At 33.4% G+C, this 26,776-nt stretch overlaps 1 protein-coding gene across 1 annotated transcript in view; it reads right to left on the reverse strand.

Moving 5' to 3' along the window:
* Window positions 1-2,694: 2,694 nt before the first annotated feature.
* LOC127881334 (tolloid-like protein 1) overlaps window positions 2,695-26,776 on the reverse strand; it is a 29,601-nt gene continuing 5,519 nt past the window's right edge. The window contains exons 3-9 of the mRNA XM_052429092.1: window positions 20,171-20,292; window positions 19,499-19,712; window positions 10,866-10,987; window positions 8,755-8,968; window positions 7,740-7,916; window positions 5,650-5,865; window positions 2,695-3,872 (exon numbers count right to left, since the gene is read on the reverse strand). Coding sequence (XP_052285052.1) covers window positions 3,628-3,872; window positions 5,650-5,865; window positions 7,740-7,916; window positions 8,755-8,968; window positions 10,866-10,987; window positions 19,499-19,712; window positions 20,171-20,292 — 1,310 coding nt within the window. The 3' untranslated portion in view covers window positions 2,695-3,627. The remainder of the gene's footprint in view (window positions 3,873-5,649; window positions 5,866-7,739; window positions 7,917-8,754; window positions 8,969-10,865; window positions 10,988-19,498; window positions 19,713-20,170; window positions 20,293-26,776) is intronic.

The following is a 26,776-nucleotide window of genomic DNA, read 5'->3' on the forward strand; positions in this document are numbered from 1 at the left end:
AAGGTAAAAAATTTACCTCATCAATCGATACTGCATCAGAAGAGCGAAAACTTAATTAATTGCTGATTAAGAAGCCACATTAATTTCAAGCAATATACATTGATTAGTGGTGAAGTAAAGCTATTAATTTACAAAATTTAAAACATTTATTTTACACGCAATTAAGCAAACAGCAACAAAAATAAAGTACCATATGACAATAATGGCAACGAGACCTCAACTTTCTTCCTGCAAACTTTTATTACAGTAACTGATGTAATGGGCCGATGGTGTTAGGGTGTGTTCAATTGGTATGCACTCAAGCACTTTTTATCTTTATCGTGAATTCTGACCCAGTTTTTTTAATATAATATTCAAATTACAATAAATAATTAATTAAAAACTTCATTTTGTTAAACAAATTGTGTGTTTTTGTCAAGGGTTGTCTTGTCAACATGACAATTAATCTTAACGAACTCATAATAAAATGCATATGCGGTAAACAACATTTATAAAAAGAATAAAAATTGAATGGAAAACATGTCATATCAGTAATAAGAAAATATATTTAAAGACAACATTGAATTAACAAACAACACAACACACATTTTTATTGAAACAATTGTATGTGGACATTTACTTTGAAAATCTGTGTGGTCAACACTAGAAATAGACAAAGTTAGTTTTTTTAGAAATATTCAAAAAATTTAATAACATTAAATTTCTGCTTAACACCAATCTGGAATTAAAATAATTAATTAAAAACTTCATTTTGTTAAAGCAAGTTTGTTTTTATCAAGGGTTGTCTTGTTTACATGAAAATTAATCTTCAAGAACTCAATATAAAATATATATGCGGTAAACAACGTTCATAAAAAACAATTAAAATTGAATGGAAAAATGTCATATCAGTAATAAGAAAACATATTTAAAGACAACATCGAATTAACAAACAACACAACACACATATTTATTGAAACAATAATATGTGGACATTTACTATGACAATTTGTGCAATGTTTTTATTTAATTTAACTTCTTATTTATATCTTAAAATGTGTAAAAGAATATTGAACTTGTTAGCTTAATAATTTTTATAATTTGCGCACTTTTTATCGCATTAATAAATATTACTTTGTAAAGCGGGTTGTTGTTTCGCCTCCTTATTTGATACAAAACCCACAATTTGAACACTGTAGTTCTTATTGTTTCAAAAATACTGTCGGCATTTTTTTTTAAACATCAATAAATAATACATGTAAATAATACACGAAACATTTTCAGAACAGCATTTGCTCATATTGTCCCACATTTTTATTATGTTTATAAAATGTTTAATTATTAGTTTGCTGTAATACAAGGTTTTTTGGAATTATAGAAATGGAAGAAGTGAACTATTCTGTACCTGGTTATTTTATCAGGGGTTGCTTTCTTCACTTGAAATTTTATCTAAAAAACTGCTCATTGCAAAATATATCAACGGTCAACAGCATGTATAGACATATTGAAAATTCACTGTAAAACACAACGTACATATTCAAATCGTGTACATTGATCGCAATCACAAAAGTGTTAAATGAAGAACGGGTCAGGTTTTCTATTAAGCAGCAATGAATCAATGCATGACCTTATAAATAGTTAGCATATTACAGTCTGTTCGCACAGCACAGTCTGATTAAGATACTTATCAGGTTAAGTCCTCCTTTTAAAGAAGGAAAAAGTATTTTTTGCACATGAACCGATTAAAGGTGTAACCAATTTACAATTTAATATTTGGAGATTCTATCAGCCATAGCTAAAATTTCTTTTCTTTTGAAGTTTTGTCATACTTTAGATAAAGCATAATATGTACATAAGCAAGCAATAACATGTTTAAACAAGAGATGTGTTTGTCAGAAACACAATTCCCCTATTGCGCCGCTTTGAAGCCATAAATTTGACTTTTTGACCTTGAAGGATGACCTTGACCTTGACCTTTAACCACTCAAAATTTGCAGCTCCATAAGATACACATGCATGCCGAATATCAAGTTGCTATCTTCAATATTACAAAGTTATGAAGAAGGTTAAAGTTTTGGTTAAAGTTTTTGAATTTGTTTTTTTGACCTTTGACCTTGAAGGATGACCTTGACCTTGACTTTTCACCACTCAAAATGTGCCGCTCCATTAGATACACATGCATGCCTTATATAAAGTTGCTATCTTGACTATTGCAAAAGTAATGACCAAGGTTAAAGTTTTGGGAGACAGACATACAATGACAGATAGGCCAAAAACAATACACCCCCGATCTTTCGATCCGGGGCATAAAAAAATGTGCAAATAGTATGACAACAATCACAAACATTTTATTCACAAAGGTTGTAATTCATATGTATTAAGATTAAGTTTGTTTCGTTGACTAGGTCAGGTATCACTACTATATAATGCAAATAGTTAAACAATCGAACATTAAACGATATTATTAGGTCATAGACATGCATTTAATCTTTTTACGTGTGGACCACTGTCATTTTTGTATTATAATGAGCAATTACCTATATAATAAATCTAATATATATATAAGTTGAATGGAAACAATGTCATATCAGTAAAACAAAACAATAAATGTTAAAAAAACATTAATTATAAACATAAAATAGTTAAGATACAAACAACCTAACAATTTTAATTTAAAAAAATAAATATTTGCAAATTAAAAAATGAAATGTGTGCAATAAAATGTCTTGATTAAACTGCTTATTTATATTTTAAAATGGTTGAAAATGTAATTAGATTGTTAGATTTGTAAAGATAGTATATTGCGCTGATTTGGATTGCATTATTAAACATGACTTTGTAATGCGGGAACTGTCTTCGCCTCCTAATTTGATACAAAACCGAAATATTTAAACTTAAGATCTTAAAGTTTCATAAAAATTGTCAGCAAAATATTGTTAACATCAATAAATAATACAAGCACAATAAACACGGAACATTTTAACAACAGCATTTTCTCATATTTTTTCTCAATTATTATTGAAACATATAACATGTTTAAATAAATTGTAATACAAAAGTTCTTATAGTAATAGTTTAAAAAAGAGAAATATTTCATATCCCTACCGATCGCCCATTAATACAACTTTGCTGAAATCTGTTCTAAGGGCCACCATAGACACAAACTAAATTCGCGGTAATGATACAACGTTTAATGTCTTTCTATCTATGTTTATTGTTATCGTCGATGGCATTTACGCAACTTCTGCTCTTGACTGGGGTGAAAGGACGCTAATAGCTTTCATAGGTTCTATGAACATTTGTATACAAAACTTAAAGTTATAAAAGCGTTTGATGCTAAACACAGCGGGCTTCAAAAATAAAAATCTGTACAGAGACATTATATGTCATATTTTAAATAAATAACTGTTACGCGAAAATGCCATTTTGCCGTAGAACGTGTGAATTATTTTAATAAATGATACAATTGTGCATATGTTAGTGATACTTCTAAAACCGTTTATCTTAACCGCAAATATAGTGTTTTATCTTACAAAAGTTATCGTTGATTCATTTTATTCTATTGACAAATCGTCTTACTGACAAATTGATATTACTCGATGAAAGGATCATTGCAATAATATTCATTTGGGGGAATTCAAATTAATGTTATTTTGTAAAGCAGTTAGCAGCAACGGCGAACACAACTGTTTTTTTTTCATTACCCGGGGAATCGGTGTGCTCGCATCCGTCAAACAGTGCGCACCTTTTTTCCGCCTGGTCGAACTGTGCTGTCACACAAGCAGGTATTTTTTGACGGAGACAGATCGACGAGCACTCTATCTGACTCTCAACAGGTGCGACTGTACGGAGAGGAGGATTCGACATAGCGATACCAGTGAAAACCCGGAATGCTGAAATTCAAAAAAGTTATTAATTGTATTAAACTTTATCTGATATATAAATATATAAATGTTCCACGACCTATTTTTTCCAAACATATTTTTTTCGTAAAACAGGGTGAAAAGATGCTTCAAAGGAAATGGCAATGGTTCCTATTATATAAACAACCCCCACACAATATGTCATTTAAAATCTAATCCATTATAATACATTTAAAACATAATGCATCATAAACTATAATGAAGTTCGCAAGTAAGCGAGCTTTTGAACGAAGGACGACATTCAGTGATCAACATTCACGCAACTATTCGGAATTATCAGACAGGCGAACCTTTGAAAGAACGACGAAACTCACTGCTCATCATTAGCGCAGCGAGGCAGAAATATCAGACAGGCGAATCTGTGATAGAACGACGACACCCACTGATCAATATACGACAGCGAAGCAGTAATATCAGCCAATTGCTCTCTAGGAAATATTCTACATCGTTTATTTTTTGTAAAAATGATATATGCTCTATCGGACGTAACTGTCTATGCCAAACCGTTTATATGCCATCCCGCTCATGTTCCATCTTCCCAAGTCCCAAATATCAATATATTATCGATGTGTATAACATTGAACTTTTGACTTGTCCATACATGTTATCATAGTAATTTATGAGAACGCGATAAACATACATGTTTAAAATATTATTGCTCAAAATAGTATTGATCAAGTAGGAACCCATTATTATAATTTAAAATAAAGAAGTGAAACTCCAGTTGCTGGAGCAGTATTGTATCTCATTATATATATATAATATGTTGGTCCTTTATTTAAGGCAAGTGACCAATTGCCAAAAACAGTACGAAACAGCACAAAACGAAACAACATACACACATAGAAGAATATAGCTGGGGTCACCGCCTTCGAACGGTCAGTGCAAAGCATTGGGGTTTTAAACCGGTTTTATAGCGCTCAACCTCACACTTGGCCTAGCAATATTCATGATACATATAACTGCAAATAAAATTTAACCTCATAGCATTGCAACTCAAATTAAACGATAATAAAGGGGAATTAAAACGATAACAATTTAATTACTCAATGGTAGGAAGGAGACCAGAGCAACAGACTTACAGCTTTTTGAAGAACGATGAAATTAAATTACGAACAAGGGTCAACTCCATCCCTTCTTTTTACCAAAAAAATTAAGAATATTGCATCATATAGTTAATATTTCATCATGCAAATACAGTAGGAAAATAAAACCGCAGGAAATAAACATATGTCAAATGGTTAAATAAACAGTATGCATATACATTTATTTAATTTAGGAAAACAAAAATTTATATCCGCATTTGATATGTCATTAAACGTACTTAACTAATCGCACCATTTTCGCCATCTGCAAACAAGAATATGAAGAACACTGATGGCTGCCAAACGATAATGCGCTTTATCAAATTATGAGTTAAATAAGCATGGAAACAAACAAACAAGGCATTATATGTATTTACGATATATATACACCATGCATGTTGCATACGAAATGTCCTTAAATTCCAACATTAATTAAGTTGATAAGATCCCGAGCGGATACGATAAATTCATTCAAATATGTCACAATTTAAATGAAAGGGTAATTACTTCATGAAAATAATTGGAGTGCATCAACTTGAAAATATGCCCATGTCATCTGCATCAAGATGCTGAATATAAAGCATCGCCCTTTATATGATTTAAATCACATCTAGTTGACGCGAAAAACACTTATAATGGTTTATGCTATGACATTGACTCACGAGGTGTCTTTGGTTGTTCAGATCCTTTGATCTGGAGCTCGCAGATTGTCAGAGGTTGATTTTGTGGTTTCGCCATTACTCTGACATGTCTGTAAGGACCTTTGCTGGTGGGTCTCCACGTGGCTGAGCTGAATGCAGATGGGCTCAGGATGGCAGCAGCCTCGTACTTACCACGTGCCAGTCCCATTTCGATTTCATAGGATTTTGCTTCAACTGCTGTAAAATAAATGCAATTTATGCAAGTTAAAAGCATTTTGTGATTTACCAATTAAGTAGAAACTGCATTTTCGAACAAAATGTCTGTAATATATTAAGTGTGTGTAATGATTTTATCAATCTTGAACCAGTTTAATCGAAATAGTCAAAGAGTCTTAAAACTCTGGTATAATAATTATAAAATATAATCAAATATCAACAGTCAATTTACCCAAATGCGGCGTAGGTGATGAAAATGTTTGGACAATGTCCTGAATTGATTATCTTTAACTTGCGAGCAATTGTTTAACAAGTAAAATAATGCTTGTTGTTTAGAACTTTATGTAATGTATTTTATAAACTGAATTGTATTACCCCAATCCTAACCCACGATGCAACACTGTTCTGCAAAGTTTAGACGATTTAAATGAAATGACATGTAAGACGGATTAATGAAACAACATTATGAACATGTATTGTGTCAATATGATAATACCAAATGCATAACCATCGGTGGGTTCTCTTTAATATGGAGTATAACATACGAGAACAAATACCTCTTACATTGGTCCTGTTCAAAGTGGTGTGATTCAATATATAGTAATTAGTAACACATGTGAAAATGGCAATGAATAAACAACGTTTTAGAAATGCTGATGGTGCCCATTACAGTACAAATATGCTTTATTTTTTGCAGCCATAAGAACATTTTGTAAACCAAAATTACAGCATTTCACCTAAAGAATCACCTGATATAATGGCACGGATATTGATAATTTATAGTACGTGCAGTGGATTATGTAAGGGGCTAATAATAACTTTATTATGAACATTTAGAATTTTTTTTATATATAACACTTTAATACTGGTCATTGCTTTCAAGATTGTCCAGTGAAGTTTTTAATGAACCTTTATACACATGCAGTTTCAAATAAATGACTGGCACATAGTAAATACAGAAATACTTACCAGGTGCACATTGACATTCAACTGATTTCTTTAAGTACAAATTTGGCATAAATCTTCAATATTGCTTGTATAATTAATAAGTTTTAGACAGGTACATCTTTTTATCACATGTCATCAAAGACATCTGTTTGTATTGAATACATGTAGTGATTCTGGAGATATGGAGTTGTCCTACGCTAACCTAAAGCTTACTTTTCTCAGAATAAAGGTTCATAATTCTGATAAATTGCAGGCCAAAGCTATAGATCGTGCTCACTGAACCCAGACAATAACCATGACGTTCGAAGTTTTAACTGACTTTCAGTTGCACTTACAAATGTATTTAAAATTTATCAGGACATAAGCGTTTTGTAAACGAAAAACACTTAAAAAACGGCAATAGTCTGCATTATTATAGGCCTTGGTCGGTGGCATCATTATTTTACAGCAATTATAATTACACACCAAACATTAAACCATTTTGACTATAAATTAAATACTCAAAGAGACAATGCTACTGATAAATGCTTCTCAAACCGACAATGCGTTAACTCTATAGTTTGCGTGCGTGTGTGTGTTTATGAGTGTATGTGCGTGCGTGTTTGTGGGTGCAAATTCGTGTGTGTGTGCGTGCGCGCCTGCGCGCGTACGCGCGCCAGTGTGTAGCGAAGTTTATGAGGTCCTTCGCGCCTTATGCTGCATTATACGAGGGACCCGGATTTTGCAGCGGAACTCATATCGAATTATTCTACTTGATTCACGATAACTAAGACGCATTAGAATATATATTTAACAAAACAATACTCAAAGTTTCAAATCCCAGTGTAAATGAGTTAAATGACAACGTTGTACACCCATTTTTCATCACCAGTAAAACCCGGTTTATTTTATAAAGCGATGCATTCCGCATATTTGTGTCGTTCATATATTAAAAAGTAAAGTCATACAAGAATGTATGGACACTTCTTCGATGAGGTAATACTCAGTCAGATCAAGCATCCATTCTGCATTAATGGACGTTGTCGTTGAGCACGTGTCGCTCAATCCATCAACAGCTAGAAACGACCAATCCTCGTTAGCCGTGTCCGTCTGAATCGCTGTCTTGCCAATTGCCACACTTGAAACTAAAGGTACATTCCGAGTGTTAACATATAATGTTTTAAGAAAAACGATGATAACTTCCTTGTGCCTGAGACACATGCACGAATACATATATTTATTTTAGATATTCAATACTAACTGATCTTAATAATCTGCCGAAACTAACTCATTTAATAAATGTTTTTTTAGTTTGTTGATATTGCAAAACGATTAAACTGATAATTAAACTAGATATCCTTTTCGCTGTAAGAAGAGTAAATTACCATTTCTATTGCCTATATTTCCATATAAACACTTGCAAACGCGCAGTTATGTCATAATATATTCGTGTTATTTGTATTGAGAATATCAATTTTAAGTAAGAATTGATAATCGTTTGTCTAGGATTTTATAATAAATGTTATAACATAGTATTGTTAATTTTATCGGATATTGTATCAGCAGGTTAAACATTATGCAGACTTTATTATTTTAATTCTGATGTACACATCATTTTAAACATTAAAGCAATAAATGAATAAGTTTAATAACATTAATACCCCAATATTACATATAAGTTGATATCCTTTTATTTGTTATTTACTATTATTGTTTTATTATAGCCATACAATTTACATATGTACGAATATTAAACAAAGCAAGCCTAAACCTAGATATCTCGTAATTAGAGCAAGAAATAGACTGAAGAACAAGTGAACACTTTTCTGAAACGATCCAGTATTGTATATTGTTTCTGCTAAGTGTAAAATAGGACACCTTTTATACATTTTACCTACAAAATCCTTAACTAATATAGTTGAAATAATTAAAACTGTAAAAGACCACTAAAATTAAAAAATACTTCTTATAAAGAATTCCCACCTTGTGTGAAGAACACGTAGGTCAGGCTGAAACCCCGATATGTAACGCTCCCGTCTGTTTGGAAGACAAAGTATACACTATTCGACTGAGATCTGAATCCACTTGGTGTTGCGCTCCCGCAGAATTTTCCAATGAAGGGAGAGGAGATGCTTGGCCCATTGAAGATCTCTAGGTTGTCCTCGCAATCCTCCGTTTTAAAGTAAGTGAAGTCCAACTGAAAAGCAATCACAATATATTGATCGAGTGTGATTTGTTTTATGCGATGCGACTTTGTACCTGAAAAAAACAAACCACATAATAGCTTAGAGTTCACGAATAGGGTCATATCTAATAAGTGACGAAATACCCAATATTCTGAATGTCACATAACGTACCATATTATAATTGTTAAAGTTCTAAATGGAGAAAGGGAGCATAACGTTTGCAATGCTAAATGCTTGATGATAACAACAATTACACATGCATTACGTTATATCAAAAGGCCTGATATGGAACCATGCATGCGCGTTTATTTTGAGAACATTATCAAGAATATGTACTTTATAAAAGTCCAAACATGTTTTAACAAAAACATTGCACATTTATCGCTTTAAGCACTTAAAGTAACGGTCAAACATAACAAGCTGTCTATTATTTGAAACTTATAATACAGTGATAAAAAGTCAAGTAATCTGAAGTTGTTCGCTATTGTATAATCTTAGACGCAACTCAGTTTTCAAAATCATGTTAAAGCTTTTTATATCGCAAGTTTGAAATGAACACTCCCCATTCAAATTTATAAAGAGTGTGTCTTAAAGCACAGGTTGAAGTGTTGTTGTTTTTTTTTTCAAATCATTAATAAAAAAAGATAATTTAAGCTTCATACCAGAGACTGTCTTTAAACGAAAAACACCATAAAAAAATCAAAAAGTGTCACCCTTGATTAGCTTGTGCGCATTGCACATGGTAATCAGTGGGCACAGGCTAATGTTATTTGACATGCATTCAGCCCCGTGTTCCCTGAAAGCAGCTAATATGTACAGATTTTAATGAAAACACTAGACTGGTCAATGTCTTCTTACAAGCTGGTAAACACTATTGATTAAATACACACTCTGCAGTAGCAAAGCAGACGCTCCTAGCATTCGTCGTCTGCATAATTTTACTGCAGGTAGTGTAGACATGCAGTGGTTATCGTTCCTAGCGTAGTAGACTTGCAGTTATCGTTCCTAGCGTAGCTTAAGCAGACTGACTTGCAAAACTTCCTCTCTACCTTAGTTGTGAGCTAACGCTCACAATTAAAAACACATACTACTTTAGATTTCAAGAATAGGGTCTTATCTAATAGGTGACGAAATACCCATTATGCTGCATGTCACATAACGTACCATATTTCAATTGTGAAAGTTCTAAATGGAGAAAGGGAGCATAACGTTTGCAATGCTAAATGCTTGATGATAACAACAATTACACTTGCATAACTTTATATCAATATGCCTTATAAGGAACCATGCATGCGCGTTTGTTTTGAAAAAAAATATCAAGAATATGTACTTTATAAAAGCACACACATGTTTTAAAGGGGCCTTTTCATAGATTTTGGCATGTTTTGAAGTTTGTCATTAAATGCTTTATATTGATAAATGTTAACATTAAATTTTAAAAGCTACAGTAAAAAATAAAATTTAAAAAAAGGAAAAAAAAGTAGCCCTCAGCAGGACTCGAACCAGTGACACCCGGAATCCTGAAGTAAAAACGCAGTAGCCAACTGAGCTATCCTGCCAAGCATACATAGCAGGCGTATTTTATACTTGATATAAGCAATCTTCGTAGTTTCACAAATATAAACGACAACAACAGAACTCTCCAAATTATGCAATCGTTTCGCTTTGCAACGCTTTATAATTTTTAGATTTTTAAATCGGCAAAAGATGCATATAATGGCTATATAAAACCATGGCAAATGTTCAGTTATACTGTTTCCTCACAAATATCATAACTAAACCGAAAATTTGCGATTCTGAAACAACTTTTTTCAATTTTGTCAATTTACCAAATCGTGAAAAGATCCCTTTAACAAAAACTGCCTATTATTCGACTCTAACAATAAAGTGATAAAAATGAGTATGCACTTTGATCCGTTTGCCTTCTTGTGCCCTGATGGCCCATTCACAATCAGTGTAGCTTTCATAATCCCCTGGGTAGTTAGGGCTTGTGATGACGCCATATGGATTCGTTAATTCCCCAAGAAACCCTGTAAAAAATATGTAAAGATATAAGATTGTGAGCAATTGAATACAAAGTATCGACTTTCACAAGACGCAACAAGAGAAACGTTGAGAGCTCATCTTAGAAACTGTAGCTCAATGGTACGCAACTTGAGGTCCGTCCTCTGGGTCTACTTTTCAAGAATGAGTCATAGTTTAAATATCCTGTTAAGTATGTCTAATTTTGTACAGAACCACCATCTGGTATTACATAGAAACTATAACACCTTTGGGACTTGCGCTTAAGAGAAGACAGGTTGTGTTATTTTGCTTATAAGTCTAAGTAAACATTTGACACCTGGGTCGCGGCCAGTTTAAACGACCATTTTTACCAAACTTTGTACATGACCAATATCTGATATTACATACTTATTATGAACGCCCTGGACAGTGTTGTTGAAGAGACGATTAAATAGGTTATTTAATAGGTTATTGTGTTGTACATCTATATTAAAAATGTAATCTTTGTGAAGTGGGCATCTTTGATTCTAGGGATATCATTTGAGCATTCGGTGTAGATGACCTCTAGATCATGCATCCTACTTCATGAAAGTCATGGGCGGTTTCAAACAAGAACAATTGTTAAGTTTTAAAGCGTTTCTCTATGTAAGTTTAAATATTACTAGTGGCTCCCGATAACAAATATAAAAGCATGGGATTTGTGTTTTAGACTGTATAAGTTAATGTAAAACTGGTGAATCCCGAGATGAGGCCACTTCTGTCACTTTGTAGAGGACCACTGTTCGATGTCACATTACAAATACCTAACGTCTAGGCTTGCTGGTTTAGAGGAAAATATAATAAAAGTCTTAATACATACAAGGAAATCACATAAACCCCGTTAACAACGATACATTTAAAGAGCTCATTCAGAACGCGTCTACATTTCTCCTTATCCAAAGTAACCATGACAAAACATGTTTGTATCGAATAACAAAAGCGAATCTCACCTGTTTTACAACATATCAAATTATTTGATTTAGTATTAATATTTGCCCTTCTATCACCCACGTTGACCAACGCATTTCATGGAATATGTACATAAGGAGAAACCCTAGTTGCATTAGTAGGAGATCATTTGTTTTATTCATATGATCACTTCAAGGTCGTGTATTTATTTTATGAAAGACATTGCCTTGCAATAAGTCACACGACAAAGACATCATAACCAACACAAATATCAATTATGTTCTAACCCTTATGATAATAACAGTAATAATAATAACAATGCTGCTGCTGCTGATGAAAACCAAACGCTCGTTGGTGTTGAACACCCAAGTTGGGTTGAAACAAAGTTCTGTACCAACTTTTTACAGTACACCAATTACTTGAGTCAAAATGAAAACATTAACTGTCAAAAGAAATGACTAAGGTTGTGAAAATTAAGTTCCCACCTACATATTCATCTGTATATTTCATGCTCATAAGAGTACCTATTGATCGACATGTTATCGAATTCAGTTAAGTGTTTGCATTTTGATTTTTGTGATGTTTTGTTGCGTTTTCTAATTATTCCAAAATAAATTCTTCATGTGATAACTATAAGAAATTTATGCGTTGCCTACTAAAAGGTATATCGAATCGGCAAATTCAAGACTGTGAATTTAGGATATGATCTCATACAATTTCTTCTCGATTTGCTTCTTGCAGCGCATAGTAAATTTATAATTATTAAAAGAGGCAAACTTATTTTTCATTGTTATAGCATAAAACATAAGCAGATGTTGTTATAGCCATCAACGTTCACGGAGGGAATTCTAGAGATTTTCCCGATTTGTTAACGACTGACTTCGGTGGTAAAACAGTTCTGCGATTAATCCGTATATTACTTGATATGTATTGAAGGCGTTTTATTAATGACTTAATATGCTTCAATCGTTAAATTAATGTTTTCCGAACAACTTACTAAAACAAAAACAAATGTACAATCATTGTTATAAATTACACCCACTTACAACGATACTTTTTGTGCGAACGCGGTTGCATTACTTTCAATAAAGTGAAGCATAGTAAATCAATCATGTGGCCCCCGAAAACATGTTTTAGCATGTATTTTCGCAAGCGGACACTCAAGAGCTGGGTTCGCCGCCTTTAAACGTTTAATGCAAAACATAGCATTGGGGTTTAAAACCGGTTTAAGGGCGCTTAAATTGAACCATGGCGAAAGATGTGACACAAAACATGTATTCGTCATTAAAACTTCAAACTAAAAAGCGTAATATCATCACTATTCATATCAAACTGCATTACACGTTTTAATGTATGCATATAAAGAAAACTAGTCAGGCTGATGCTTATTACGATTCTATGGGGCATACATTTATTAAACTTGGTTGAAGACCACTCTATAATGTTATATCAAATATAGAAAAAAGCTTGGCAACGATGAGTGTTTTGAAACGCATCAAACCTCTGGACCTTGCTGCTTTATACAAGATTTTTTTAAGTCACCAAATACATGTAAGGAAAACAAAAGAGCCTTAGAGTGGAACCAATTTCGACCCTAGGGTCATAATCTGAACACACTTGATAGAAGACCACTATACCAAATGTTACATGTCAAGTACCAAACCTTTGCACATTTAGGTTTAGAAAAGACGATTTTGAAAGTGCTCGCTTTATACATATAAGAAAATCATGTTGTAGTATCGTATCATGTTATGAGTAATGGTCTAAGGGAAGTTATTCAGTTATACTGTTACAAGGATTATTGTTAGAGTTGCATCCCCTGATATGAACCTGTATAGAGGGCGCTTATTTAAATGTGGAAACCTTCAATGAAGTTCTGGCAACCATAACTTAAAATGTCTCTTTTTATGAGTTTTGACTGGCGCGACTTTAAAGATATGAACCAACCCCATAAAGTAATTCAACCAGAAATTCCCGAAAAGTTGACAGTTAACAAAGACCGGACCAAAACAGCTTTAAAATGCAGTCATTGGCCCTAATCAACCACTTGATTGGAAAGATTGACATTTTTCACATTTCACAGATATATTCTTTCACAAAATACTGTCTTAAACATTTGAAATTTATCTTTTTTGTTCTAACATATCGAGAAAAACAGCGATGCGACAGACATTTTTGAAATGCGAATATCCCGAGATTTCACGGTCATATGACGTTAATTCTATTTTTAGTGACATAATGTGCACAAGTGTTTTCAAATTCAGAATGACATTTCCCGGTATTTTAAATCATTCTTGCTTGTTGTGTAAACAAATTTTAGTGTAAATTGTAAATACAAACTCAAAGTAAAAATTATTAAAAATTACCTGATTCACTTTGAAATCAGTCTTTTAATCCACCATACGTAAGTTGTTAATTACAAATAATAGATTTCAGAAAATGAAGTTATGTTTATAATTTCAGCAAAAAATGTCAAGGTCGATCAGAAAGTATCCAAATAAAAACTCGTCATGTGACAAAGCGACAATGGCGTCAAAATTGTGAGTTTCAGGCTGATGAGAGTTATTTTCATCTATTGTAAGATGCATTTGAAACATTTAAACCTTAAAATATGCCCCGATACAGTAATTTATATTCATTCACCAATATATGTAGAAAAGTATTCAAGAAAACTGTCTTTGATTTATAGCGTGACATAAGTATGTTACGACACTGGTTGACGTTCGATATGAGGTTCGCTTCAGCGTACAGGTCTGTCAATACTATATAAACTGTTCGCCGAAGTTTCTTTAGCTATTTTCAATGAGTTGTGATTTGGTAGTCATTCTAATCTAAGTAATCGGCCTCGAGCCGGGTCGACACTACATAATTTTGGCGACGATTGAAAAACGGATCCTTCGGATATGAAATTGCAGCAGCTAGTATTTCTGACATTGCGGGAATTTCTTATTTCGACGTTGGAACAGATCGGTCTACACTGGGATTTCAGTGGACAAGATGGCTGCGATCGTTCGAACTGTATGCAGATGGAAAAGGTATTGCCAGTGATGCACAACGGAAAGCCTTGCTACTTCACAGTGCAGGACTCGAAGTGCAAGACATATTTTATACGTTGAATTGTCCTGATCCATGTGTGTAAACGAGCATTGAATGACTATTTTACACCAAAAGTGAAAGTTGTATTTGAGCGATCCAAGTTTCGTGGATTTAATAAAACATCTGATGAGTCAGTAGAAGCATATGTAACGCGACTGAGTCAGAGAGCTGTGTACTGTAACTTTACGGATGTTGATGAAAATATTCGTGATTAGTTAATTGAATAGTGTTCATCACAGAGAATGAGACGAAAGATTCTAGAAATGGGTTATCATGTCGTTACGCCCTAAAACTTGTTCGGCCAAGGTCACCCTGAGTCGTTTCGCACTGGGTCGTTTCGCCCATACAAGTGGGTTGTTTCGCCCTTATTTTCTTTTAATATAATATTATGTGTTTTTTTAAATATTTTTATCTGAATTGTATTTGTTTAACATATATAAAGTGCTTTGATGGATTTGGAAAACTGAAGGATTATCAATAACACATTGATATTGATGAACATTTTCAACCAGCTGTGCAAGGATTACGACGTGTTCCGAATAACTTACGTGAGAAACTTGAGAAGAAGATCGAAGAATTAGTTTCCATCCATGGATATTATTCAAAAGGTGGAAGGTACAAGTAAATGGGTGTATCGAAATCAAACGGAGATGTAAGGTTGTGTGTGGGCATGAGACGAGCCAATGAAGCAGTGATAAGGAAAAGATACCCTATTCCTACAACCGAGGAAATTCTTCAGGACTTAAATAAGTCAACAGTGTTTTGAAAGCTGGACATTTATTTTCGCATGCCTTTACATCTAAAACCGGTGTCTTGTAGCCTGGCGAAAATTTCATATGTGAGATTAACCCTAAGAGTCAACTATTCCAAATGTATCTTACGTCACTGTCAACATGTACATGATTCAAAGAATTAGAGGTACTGGCCAAGTTTCAAATGATGGTAATTATGCAAAGACATGGTGTTCTTTGTTTTGCAAACAGTAAAAATAATCCCCATATTGAAAGAAGCTTTGTTTCATCAGATTATATATATATATATATATATATATATATATATATATATATATATATATATATATATATATATATATATATATATATATATATATATATATATATATATATATATATATATCAATAAATCATGTATAATTATAACACAATTTAATTTTAGCCCCAATATAAGTTGATATCGATGCAAAAAATAAAGTCAGACCATTATGCACAAATTTAGGCAAATAACCGTGTTTAAAATTACACATTTTCAGTAAGCGTATTTTTTTTTTGAAAATATAACATAGAAATATCATCGTCATTGCGTTTTACAGTTTTTCCCCGTTTGCGTAAGGATACGTATCGTTAGTGAAAACAAGTTCTCAGCATACAATTCTAAAACGGATTAATTTGATCCTGATTCGGAAACCTGGCTTAATTAAGTGTTTAGTAATGATTTGTATTTTGACATTCACCCCTTCATTACGCAGTTGAAATATAAACACAGGCATGTAGTACAGTTATTTAATATAATTCTAATTACAAAACAATATGACCAAAAGCCCTTACTCATCACAGACTTAACTAACTTAAGTTTTTTCTATCGATTCCATATTCCATTTACAAATCAACCAAGATTGGAAAAAAAAACTGTAGACGTAGAATGGTAACCCCTACAATTCATGGTATCCGAAGTAGCTGCAAAATAGCCTCTGCAGTTACACAAAAAAACGCATTTAACCAATAGTTATAAAAGTTCGTGGGAATTGGTCGAATCTCTTTGTAATACTAATTTACCTTCATGTTTATTAGTATTTTTGTGTTGTATTTTGTAAAGTCGTTGCATACATTATTCTAACAAGACTGCTTGTACTGCTTGTACTGTAATTTAATTTCTTTGTATTCCAGCGATGTTTGTATTCAACTGTACAATGCATATTGGCGAACAAATGGTTTTAAAAAATCATCAAAAGAAATGAAAGATTGGAAAAAATGTTCTGATAAAGTTTCATGACGGCTGAAAAACATCTTTTCTGAAAGCTCCCAATGATCACTAGGTGATCAGGCAAACTAATAACTATATATCATAAGTGGAAGAAAAGTTAAACTTGGCAAGGCTCTACGTATGGAAAGCCTGCGGTGACCCCTCTACAATACATACACTTATATAGTAACTATCAGGATTTTCATTTTTCGCGGAACTTATACTTGCCGCGAAAAACCAATACCAGTAAAGAGTACAGAATCAACATTTTCGCGGAACTTAACAATGTTTACGTCGGAACAATTTGCCATAAAACTCTACATAAAATCGAAACCTAAAAAGCGCAGAACTTTCATTATTTCCGTCGAAACAATTTTTTTTTCACCCTGTAGAAACAAACGCTGGATCAATAAATCGCGCGGACCTTAATATCTACTCTAAAATCGCGCGGAGATTTCAGAATGTCTTTTTTTAGAAGTCTATTGCTAAAGAAAGAAAGTAGTAGTAGTAGTAGTAGTAGTAGTAGTAGTAGTAGTAGTAGTAGTAGTAGTAGTTAGAAGTTAGTAGTAGTAGTAGTAGTAGTAGTAGTAGTAGTAGTAGGAGAAGTAGTAGTAGTAGTAGTAGTAGTAGTAGTAGTAGTAGTAGTAGTAGTAGTAGTAGTGTATTTGTAGTAGTAGTAGTAATAGTAGTCGTAGTAGTAGTAAGTAGTAGTCGTAGTAGTAGTCGTCGTCGTCGTAGTAGTAGTAGTAGTAGTAGTAGTCGTAGTCGTCCGTCGTCGTCGTAGTCGTAGTTAGTAGTCGTATAGTAGTAGTAGTCGTCGTAGTAGTAGTAGTAGTAGTAGTAGTAGTAGTAGTAGGTACTTGCTTAGTAGTAGTAATCGTCCGTCCTCTTCTTAGTAGTAAAGTAGTAGTAGTAGTAGTAATGAATCTTCCGCGCGATTGATCATTAGCAACCCACCTTAAACATAGGAACCCGACTTTTGTACAGTAGTTCAATGTTAAATTGTTCCGATGGAAGATATGAAAAATCCACGCGATTTTTAGACCCCACTTATTGTACGTTGTCTAATTGGCAATTGTTCCCACAGAAGATACGAAAGTTACGCGCGATTTTTGCACAGTTCGCGAAGATGTGGATTGAATGAACGTTCCGCGCGATTTTTGAATCCGCTTTTCTACGATGATTTGCACAGTTCCGCGATTATATGGATTCCCGAGATTCCTACGTGTATGAAAATTCCGCGAAAAATGAAAATCCCGATTGTTACTATATAATTATATGTATTTTAGCGGGGGTCCCCGAAGGCTTTCCATATCTACCCGATGAGGCATTATGGAACAAAATATATAAACTGACTTTGCATATACATGTGGTAAATAATCATTTAAGCACTTTTATTTGTGACTAATTAAGTGAGTATTAAATTACTCATTTATATTTAACATAATTATTGTACAATATATAACCATACGCATTACAAAAACCATTGGGTATTTATCAATTATCGATTATAAGTGATTTTATTTGGCACAAGCCAAATAAATATATATCAACCTACAACAAAGAAATGCTTTAAGCAGGAAGCTTCAAAAGAGATGTAAGGCTTTCTTTATACAAGATATAAAAGACTTTCAAACCAGGTTATTGATTTGTCTAAAATAAGTGCTCGGTCTAGTGCAATCCACATTATTATATAAAGAACATCCGAATGTTGGTCACATTTTTCGAACATTCCATAACCCAGATATGTTGGTGAGGACAAGGATCAGTTAGAAACACCCCAAGTGTCCAGGATATTAGGAAATGTCCTGTTGTAATCCAAAGAAATCCAAACCACAATAACAGCTAATACAATTGGAAACAGTATTTAAGGTCCGCTCTCGGCCATTTTTTTCAGGAGCGTGTTTATTCTGGTCATGTTTCAAGTATGACTTTTGTTCTTATAATAATTTTTTACACTTTACAGATCAACTGTAAACTTTTATTATTTGTATTGAGAGTATCAATTTTAAGTAAGAATTGATAATCGTTTGTCTATTGTTATAATTGTTATAATATAATATTGTTAATTTTATCGGATATTGTATCAGCAGATTAAAAAGTATGCAGACTTTATTATTTGAATTCTGATGTACACATCATTTTAAACATTAAAGCAATAAATGAATAAGTATAGTAACATTAATACCCCAATATTACATCTTAGTTGATACCTTTTATTTGTTATTTACTATTATTGTTTTATTTGAGCCACACAATTTACCTATGTACAAATATTAAACAAAGCAAACCTAAACCTAGATATCTCGCAATTGCTCTTAGGGCAAGAAATGGACTGAAGAACAACTGAAAACATTTCTGAAACGATCCAGTATTTTATATTGTTTCTGCTAGGTGTAAAATATGACACCTTTCATACATTTTACCTGCAAAATCCTGAACTATTTAAGTTGAACTAATTAAATCTGTTAAAGACCAGTAACATTTAAAAGAATTCTTTAAACGATTCCCACCTTGTGTGAAGAACATGTAGGTCAGGCTGAAACCCCGATTTGTAACGCTGCCGTCTGTTTTGAAGACAAAGTATACACTATTCGACTGAGACCTGAATCCACTTGGTGTTGCGCTCCCGCAGAATTTTCCGATGGAGGGGTAGGAGGTGCTTGGTCCATTGAAGATCTCTAGGCAGTCATGGTTATTCTCCGTTATAAATGAAGTGAAGTCCAACTGAAAAGCAATCACAATATATTGATCGAGTGTGAATTTATTTATGCGATGAGACTTTGTTCCTGAAAAAACAAACCACATAACAGCTTAGATTTCACGAATAGGATCGTATCTAATAAGTGACGAAATACCCAATATTTTGAATGTCACATAACGTACCATATTATAATTGTTAAAGTTCTAAATGGAGAAAGGGAACATAACGTTTGCAATGCTAAATGCTTGATGATAACAACAATTACACATGCATAACGTTATATCAAAAGGCCTGATATGGAACCATGCATGCGCGTTTGTTTTGAGAACATTATAAGAATATGTACTTTATAAAAGCCTTAACATGTTTTAACAAAAACATTGCACATTTATCGCTTTAAACACTTAAAGTAACGGTCAAACATAACAAGCTGTCTATTATTTGAAACTACTAATACAGTGATAAAAAGTCAAGTATGTACTTTGATCCTTTTGCCTTCTTGTGCCCTGATGGCCCATTCACAATCAGTGTAGTTTTCATAATCCAACGGGTAATTAGGGCTTGTGATGACGCCATATGGATTCGTAAATTCCCCAAGAAACCCTGTAAAAATATGTAAAGATATAAGATTGTGAGTAATTGAATACAAAGTATCGACTTTCACAAGACGCAACAAGAGAAACCTTGAGAGCTCATCTTAGAAACTGTAGCTCAATGGTACGCAACTTGAGGTCCGTCCTCTGAGTCTACTTTTCAAGAATGAGTCATAGTTTAAATATCCTGTTAAGTATGTCTAATTTTGTACAAAACCACCATCTGATATTACATACAAACTATAACAACTATCGGACTTGCGCTTAAGAGAAGACAGGTTGTGTTATTTTGCTTATAAGTCTAAGTAAACATTTGACACCTGGGTCGCGGCCAGTTTAAACGACCATTTTTACCAAACTTTGTACATGACCAATATCTGATATTACATACTTAATATGAACGCCCTGGACAGTGTTGTTGAAGAGACGATTAAATAGGCTATTTAATCGGTTATTGTATTGTACATCCATATTAAAAATGTAATCTTTGTGAAGTGTGCATCTTTGATTCTAGGGATATCATTTGAGCATTCGGTGTAGATGACCTCTAGATCATGCATCCTACTTCATGAAAGTCATGGGCGGTTTCAAACAAGAACAATTGTTAAGTTTTAAAGCGTTTGTCTATGTAAGACTAAATATTACTAGTGGCTCCCGATAACAAATATAAAATCATGGGATTTGTGTTTTAGACTGTATAAGTAAATGTAAAACCGGTGAATCCCGAGATGAGGCCACTTCTGTCACTTTGTAGAGGACCACTGTTCGATGTCACATTACAAATACCTAACGTCTAGGCTTGCTGGTTTAGAGGAAAATATAATAAAATGTCTTAATACATACAAGGAAATCACAAAAACCCCGTTAACAACGATACAATTAAAGAGCTCATTCAGAACGTTTTTTTACACAGAACTTAATGAACAATTACACTAAGTTAAACGCCTTTAATTTGATATGATATGATTAAGTCACCTAAATGTTAGTTCACATTAAAATTTTACCATCAACAGAAAGAGTTGTTATAATCGGAAAACGTTTAAAAGCCAACGGCATTGCATGGCTGATATCTTATAAATATTCAATTAGGTCTCTAATACGTACTTTGAACGCGGTCTACATTTCTACTTATCCAAAGTAACCATGACAAAACATGTTTTTATCGAATAACAAAAGCGAATCTCACCTGTTTTACAACATGTCAAATTATTTGATTTAATATAAATATTTTCCATTCTATCACCCACGTTGACCAACGCAGTTCATGGAATATATAATTAAGGAGAAACACTAGTTGCATTAGTAGGAGATCATTTGTTTTATTCATATAATCACTTCAAGGTCGTTTATTTATGTTATGAAAGACATTGCCTTGCAATAAGTCACACGACAAAGACATCATGTCTAACACAAGCACCAATTATGTTCTAACCCTTATGATAATAGCAGTAATAATAATAACAATGCTGCTGCTGATGATGAAAACCAAACGCTCGTTGGTGTTGAACACCCAAGTTGGGTTGAAACAAAGTTCTGTACCGACTTTTTACAGTACACCATTTACTTGAGTCAAAATGATAACAACCTAACTGTCAAAAGAAATGACTAAGGTTGTGAAAAATTAAGTTCCCATCTTCATATTCATCTGTATATTTCATGCTCATAAGAGTACCTATTGATCGAAATGTAATCGAATTTAGTTAAGTATTTTGCATTTTGATTTTTGTGATGTTTTGTTGCGTTTTCTAATTATTCCAAAATAAATTCTTTATGTGATAACTATGAGAAATTTATGCGTTGCCTACTAAAAGGCAACGGTATATCAAATCGGCAAAATCAAGACTGTGAATTTAGGATATTATCTCATACAATTTCTTCTCGATTCGCTTCTTGCAGCGCATAAGAAATATATAATTATTAAAAGATGCAAACTGATTTTTCATTGTAATAGCATAAAACATAACCATAGTCATCAACGTTCACGGAGGGAATTCTAGAGATTTTCCCGATTTGTTAACGACTGACTTCGGTGGTAAAACAGTTCTGCGATTAATCCGTATATTACTTGATATGTATTGAAGGCGTTTTATTAATGACTTAATATGCTTCAATCGTTAAATTAATGTTTTCCGAACAACTTATTAACACAAAAACAAATGTACAATCATTGTTATAAATTACACCCACTTACAATGGAACTTTTTGTGCGAACGCGGTTGCATTACTATCAATAAAGTGAAGAATAGTAAATCAATCATGTGGCGCCCGAAAACACGTTTTAACATGTATTTTCGCAAGCGGACACTCAAGAGCTGGGTTCGCAGCCTTTAAACGTTTAATGCAAAACATAGCATTGGGGTTTAAAAACGGTTTAAGGGCGCTTAAACTGAACCATGGCCAAAATTGTTACACAAAACATCTATTTGTCATTAAAACTTAAAACTAAAAAGCGTAATATCATCACTATTCATATCAAACTGCATTACACGTTTTAATGTATGCATATAACGAAAGCTAGTCAACTTCAGGCTGAGGCTAATTACGATTTTATGGGGCATACATTTATTAAACTTGGTTGAATACCACACTCGTAAGTTTAGATGCACATCGTACATGTATGGTATACATGCTGGCGAATTCGGCTGTACAGCCGTTTTCAATTTCAGAATTAAATATCTGGCTTATTTCGCATTTTTCGACACATGTTCTTCTTAACTTTTATTTTAATTTATATTGAAATATATATATAATACGTTTTTACACAGTTTATATAAATTCATAAATATTTGACAAAATCGTATATACCCGCTTTAAATAAGCGTTCTCTATACATGTTCATATCAGGGGATGCAACTCTAACAATAATCCTTGTAACAGTATAACTGAATAACTTCCCTTAGACCAATACTCGTAACATGATACGATACTACAACATGTTTTTTGTTATATGTATAAAGCGAGCTGTTTCAAAATCGTCTTTTCTAAACCTCAATGCGCAAAGGTTTGGTACTTGGCATGTAACATTTGGTATAGTGGTCCTCTCAAATTATGACCCTATGGTCGAAATTGGTCCCACTCTAAAGCTCTTTTGTTTTCCTTACATGTATTTGGTGATTTAAAAAAATCTTGTATCAAGCTGCAAGGGTCCAGAGGTTTGATGCGTTTCAAATAACTCGTCGTTGCCAAGCTTTTTTCTATATTTTACTCGTAGTTTAACGGTTTATAATACAAAGACGAATGCTTCGGTTATTGTACAAAATATGTACGTCACTATCGGCTCGGGGCGCTAAATTGTCTTTGCTGCATTTTATGAAATTCGGCTTTAACGTATCATTTTTCTTGCCTATTTTGTGTTATTGTAACATATTTTATCAATATATTACAATTAAACACATATAAAAAAAATCGTATATACCCGCTTTAAATGTGGAAACCTTCAATGAAGTTCTGGCTACCATAACTTAAAATGTCACTTTTTATGATTTTTGACTGGCGCGACTTTAAAGTTATGGACCAGCCCCATTAGGTAAGTCAACCAGAAATTACCGAAAACTGAAGGATTATCAATAACACATTGATATTGATGAACATTTTCAACCAGTTGTGCAAGGATTACGACGTGTTCCGAATAACTTTCGTGAGAAACTTGAGAAGAAGATCGAAGAATTAGTTTTCATCCATGGATAATATTCAAAAGGTGGAAGGTACAAGTAAATGGGTGTATCGAAATCAAACGGAGATGTAAGGTTGTGTGTGGACATGAGACGAGCCAATAAAGCAGTGATAAGGAAAAGATACCCTATTCCTACAACAGAGGAAATTCTTCAGGACTTAAATAAGTCAACAGTGTTTTGAAAGCTGGACATTTATTTTCGCATGCCTTTATATCTAAAGCCGGTGTCTTGTAGCCTGGCGAAAATTTCATATGTGAGATTAACCCTAAGAGTCAACTCTTCCAAATGCATCTAACGTCACTGTCAACATGTACATGATTCAAAGAACTAGAGGCACTGGCCAAGTTTCAAATGATGGTAATGATGCAAAGACATGGTGTTCTTTGTTTTGCAAAAAGTAAAAAAAATCCCCATATTGAAAGAAGCTTTGTTTCATCGGATTCTATAAACATATATATATATATATATAGGGAGAAAGGTGTAAACCAGATACACAGACAGACATACATATTCCCATTTGAGACTACGGCGTGTGCGCCTAGCTATGGTGCAGAACGAGACATACATACTATGAAATCCCCATCCCCCCAAAAAAAGATGGTTCATTCACAGTTATATATCTCGCACTTACACCGCAACACATCTCGACGTGGGAACAATTTTTACATACACAGAATGGACAATGTTACATACATAGACACTTATTTACAAACATGAAACCATAGTTGTGTTAGGGCAAGATCCGATAAGGATTCTAAACTACCCTCACACTATGTTAGAGACACCGCGGAAATCCGTTGGATCAGGAAGATACAGTGAAATCATGAATATATTTGTGTATTAACAGGGAGATAATTATATTTCACAACAACGTCATTTCCTATTTCTAGGATCTATTAATAGATACTCGTTCACAGTCGATAATTTATATATAGGGAGAAAGGTGTGTGAACAACCAGATACACAGACAGACATACATATTCCCATTTGAGACTACGGCGTGTGCGCCTAGCTATGGTGCAGAACGAGACATACATACTATGAAATCCCCATCCCCCCGCATCAATATATCATGTATAATTATAAGATATTTTAATTTTAGCCACAATATAAGTTAATATCCATGCAAAAAATAACGTCAGACCATTAAACACACATTTAGGCAAATTACCGTGTTTAAAATTACACATTTTCAGTAAGCGTTTTTTTTTTGAAAATATAACATAGAAATGTTCATCGTCATTGCATTTTACAGTGTTTCCCCGGTTGCGCAAGGATACGTATCGTTAGTGAAAACCAGTCCTCAGCATACAATTCTAAAACGGATTAATTTGATCGTGATTGGGAAACCTGGCTTTATTTAGTGTTTAGTAATGATTTGTTTTTTGACATTCACCCCTTCATTACGCAGTTGAAATATAAACACACACATGTAGTACAGTTATTTAATATAATTCTTATTACAAAACAATAGGACCAAAAGCCCTCACTCATCACAGACTTAACAATCTTAAGTTTTTTTTATTGATTCCATAATCCTTTTACAAATCAACCAAGATTGGAAAAAAACTGTAGACGTATAATGGTAACACCTACAATTCATGGTCTCCGAAGTAGCTGCAAAATAGCCTCTGCAGTTACACAAAAAACGCATTTAACCAATAGTTATAAAAGTTTGTGGGTATTGGACGAATCTCTTTGTAATACTAATTTACCTTCATATTTATTAGTATTTGTGTGTTGTATATTGTATAGCCTTTGCATACATTATTCTAACATGACTGCTTGTACTGTAATTTAATTTCTTTGTATTCCAGCGATGTTTGTATTCAACTGTACAATGCATATTGGCGATCAAATGGTTTAAAAAAATCATCAAAAGAAATGAAAGATTGGAAAAAAATGTTCTGATAAAATTTCATGACGGCTGAAAAACATCATAGTTTTCTTAAAGCTCCCCATGATCACTAGGTGGCCAGGTAAACTAATAACTATATTTCATAAGTGGAAGAAAAGTTAAACTTGGCAAGGCTCTACCTATGGAAAGCCTGTGGGGACCCCCTCTTAAATACATACAATTATATAGTAACTATCAGGATTTTCATTTTTCGCGAAACTTATACTTTCCGCGAAAAACCAATACCAGTAAAGAGTACAGAATCAACATTTTCGCGGAACTTAACAATGTTTACGTCGGAACAATTTGCCATAAAACTCTACATAAAATCGAAATCTAAAAAGCGCGGAACTGTCATTTATTTTCCGTCGGAACAATTTTCTTTCAACCATGTAGAAAACGCTGGATCAATAAATCGCGCGGACCTTAATATCTACTCTAAAACTCGCGCGGAGATTGTAGAATGTCTTTTTTTAGAAGTCTATTGCTAAAGAGAGAAAAACCAGTAAATACCAGATCCAAAAAGCGCCGAACACTAATATCGTCCGCGAAAATAAAGCATTGAATTACTGCACAAAAGTTGGGTTGTTAGGTCTTAATTTCCTAAGTTACCCGATGAAATTTGATATAGTAGTAGTAGCAGTAGTAGTAGTAGTAGTAGTAGTAGTAGTAGTAGTAGTAGTAGTAGTAGTAGTAGTAGTAGTAGTAGTAGTAGTAGTAGTAGTAGTAGTAGTAGTAGTAGTAGTAGCAGCAGCAGCAGTAGTAGTAGTAGTAGTAGTAGTAGTAGTAGTAGTAGTAGTAGTAGTAGTAGTAGTAGTAGTAGTAGTAGTAGTAGTAGTAGTAGTAGTTGTTGTTGTTGTAGTAGTAGAAGAAGTAGTAGTAGCAGTTGTAGTAGTTGTAGTAGTTGCAGTAGTAGTAGTAGT

Source organism: Dreissena polymorpha, chromosome 5 (genome assembly GCF_020536995.1).
Source record: "Dreissena polymorpha isolate Duluth1 chromosome 5, UMN_Dpol_1.0, whole genome shotgun sequence".
Lineage (NCBI taxonomy): Eukaryota > Metazoa > Mollusca > Bivalvia > Myida > Dreissenidae > Dreissena > Dreissena polymorpha.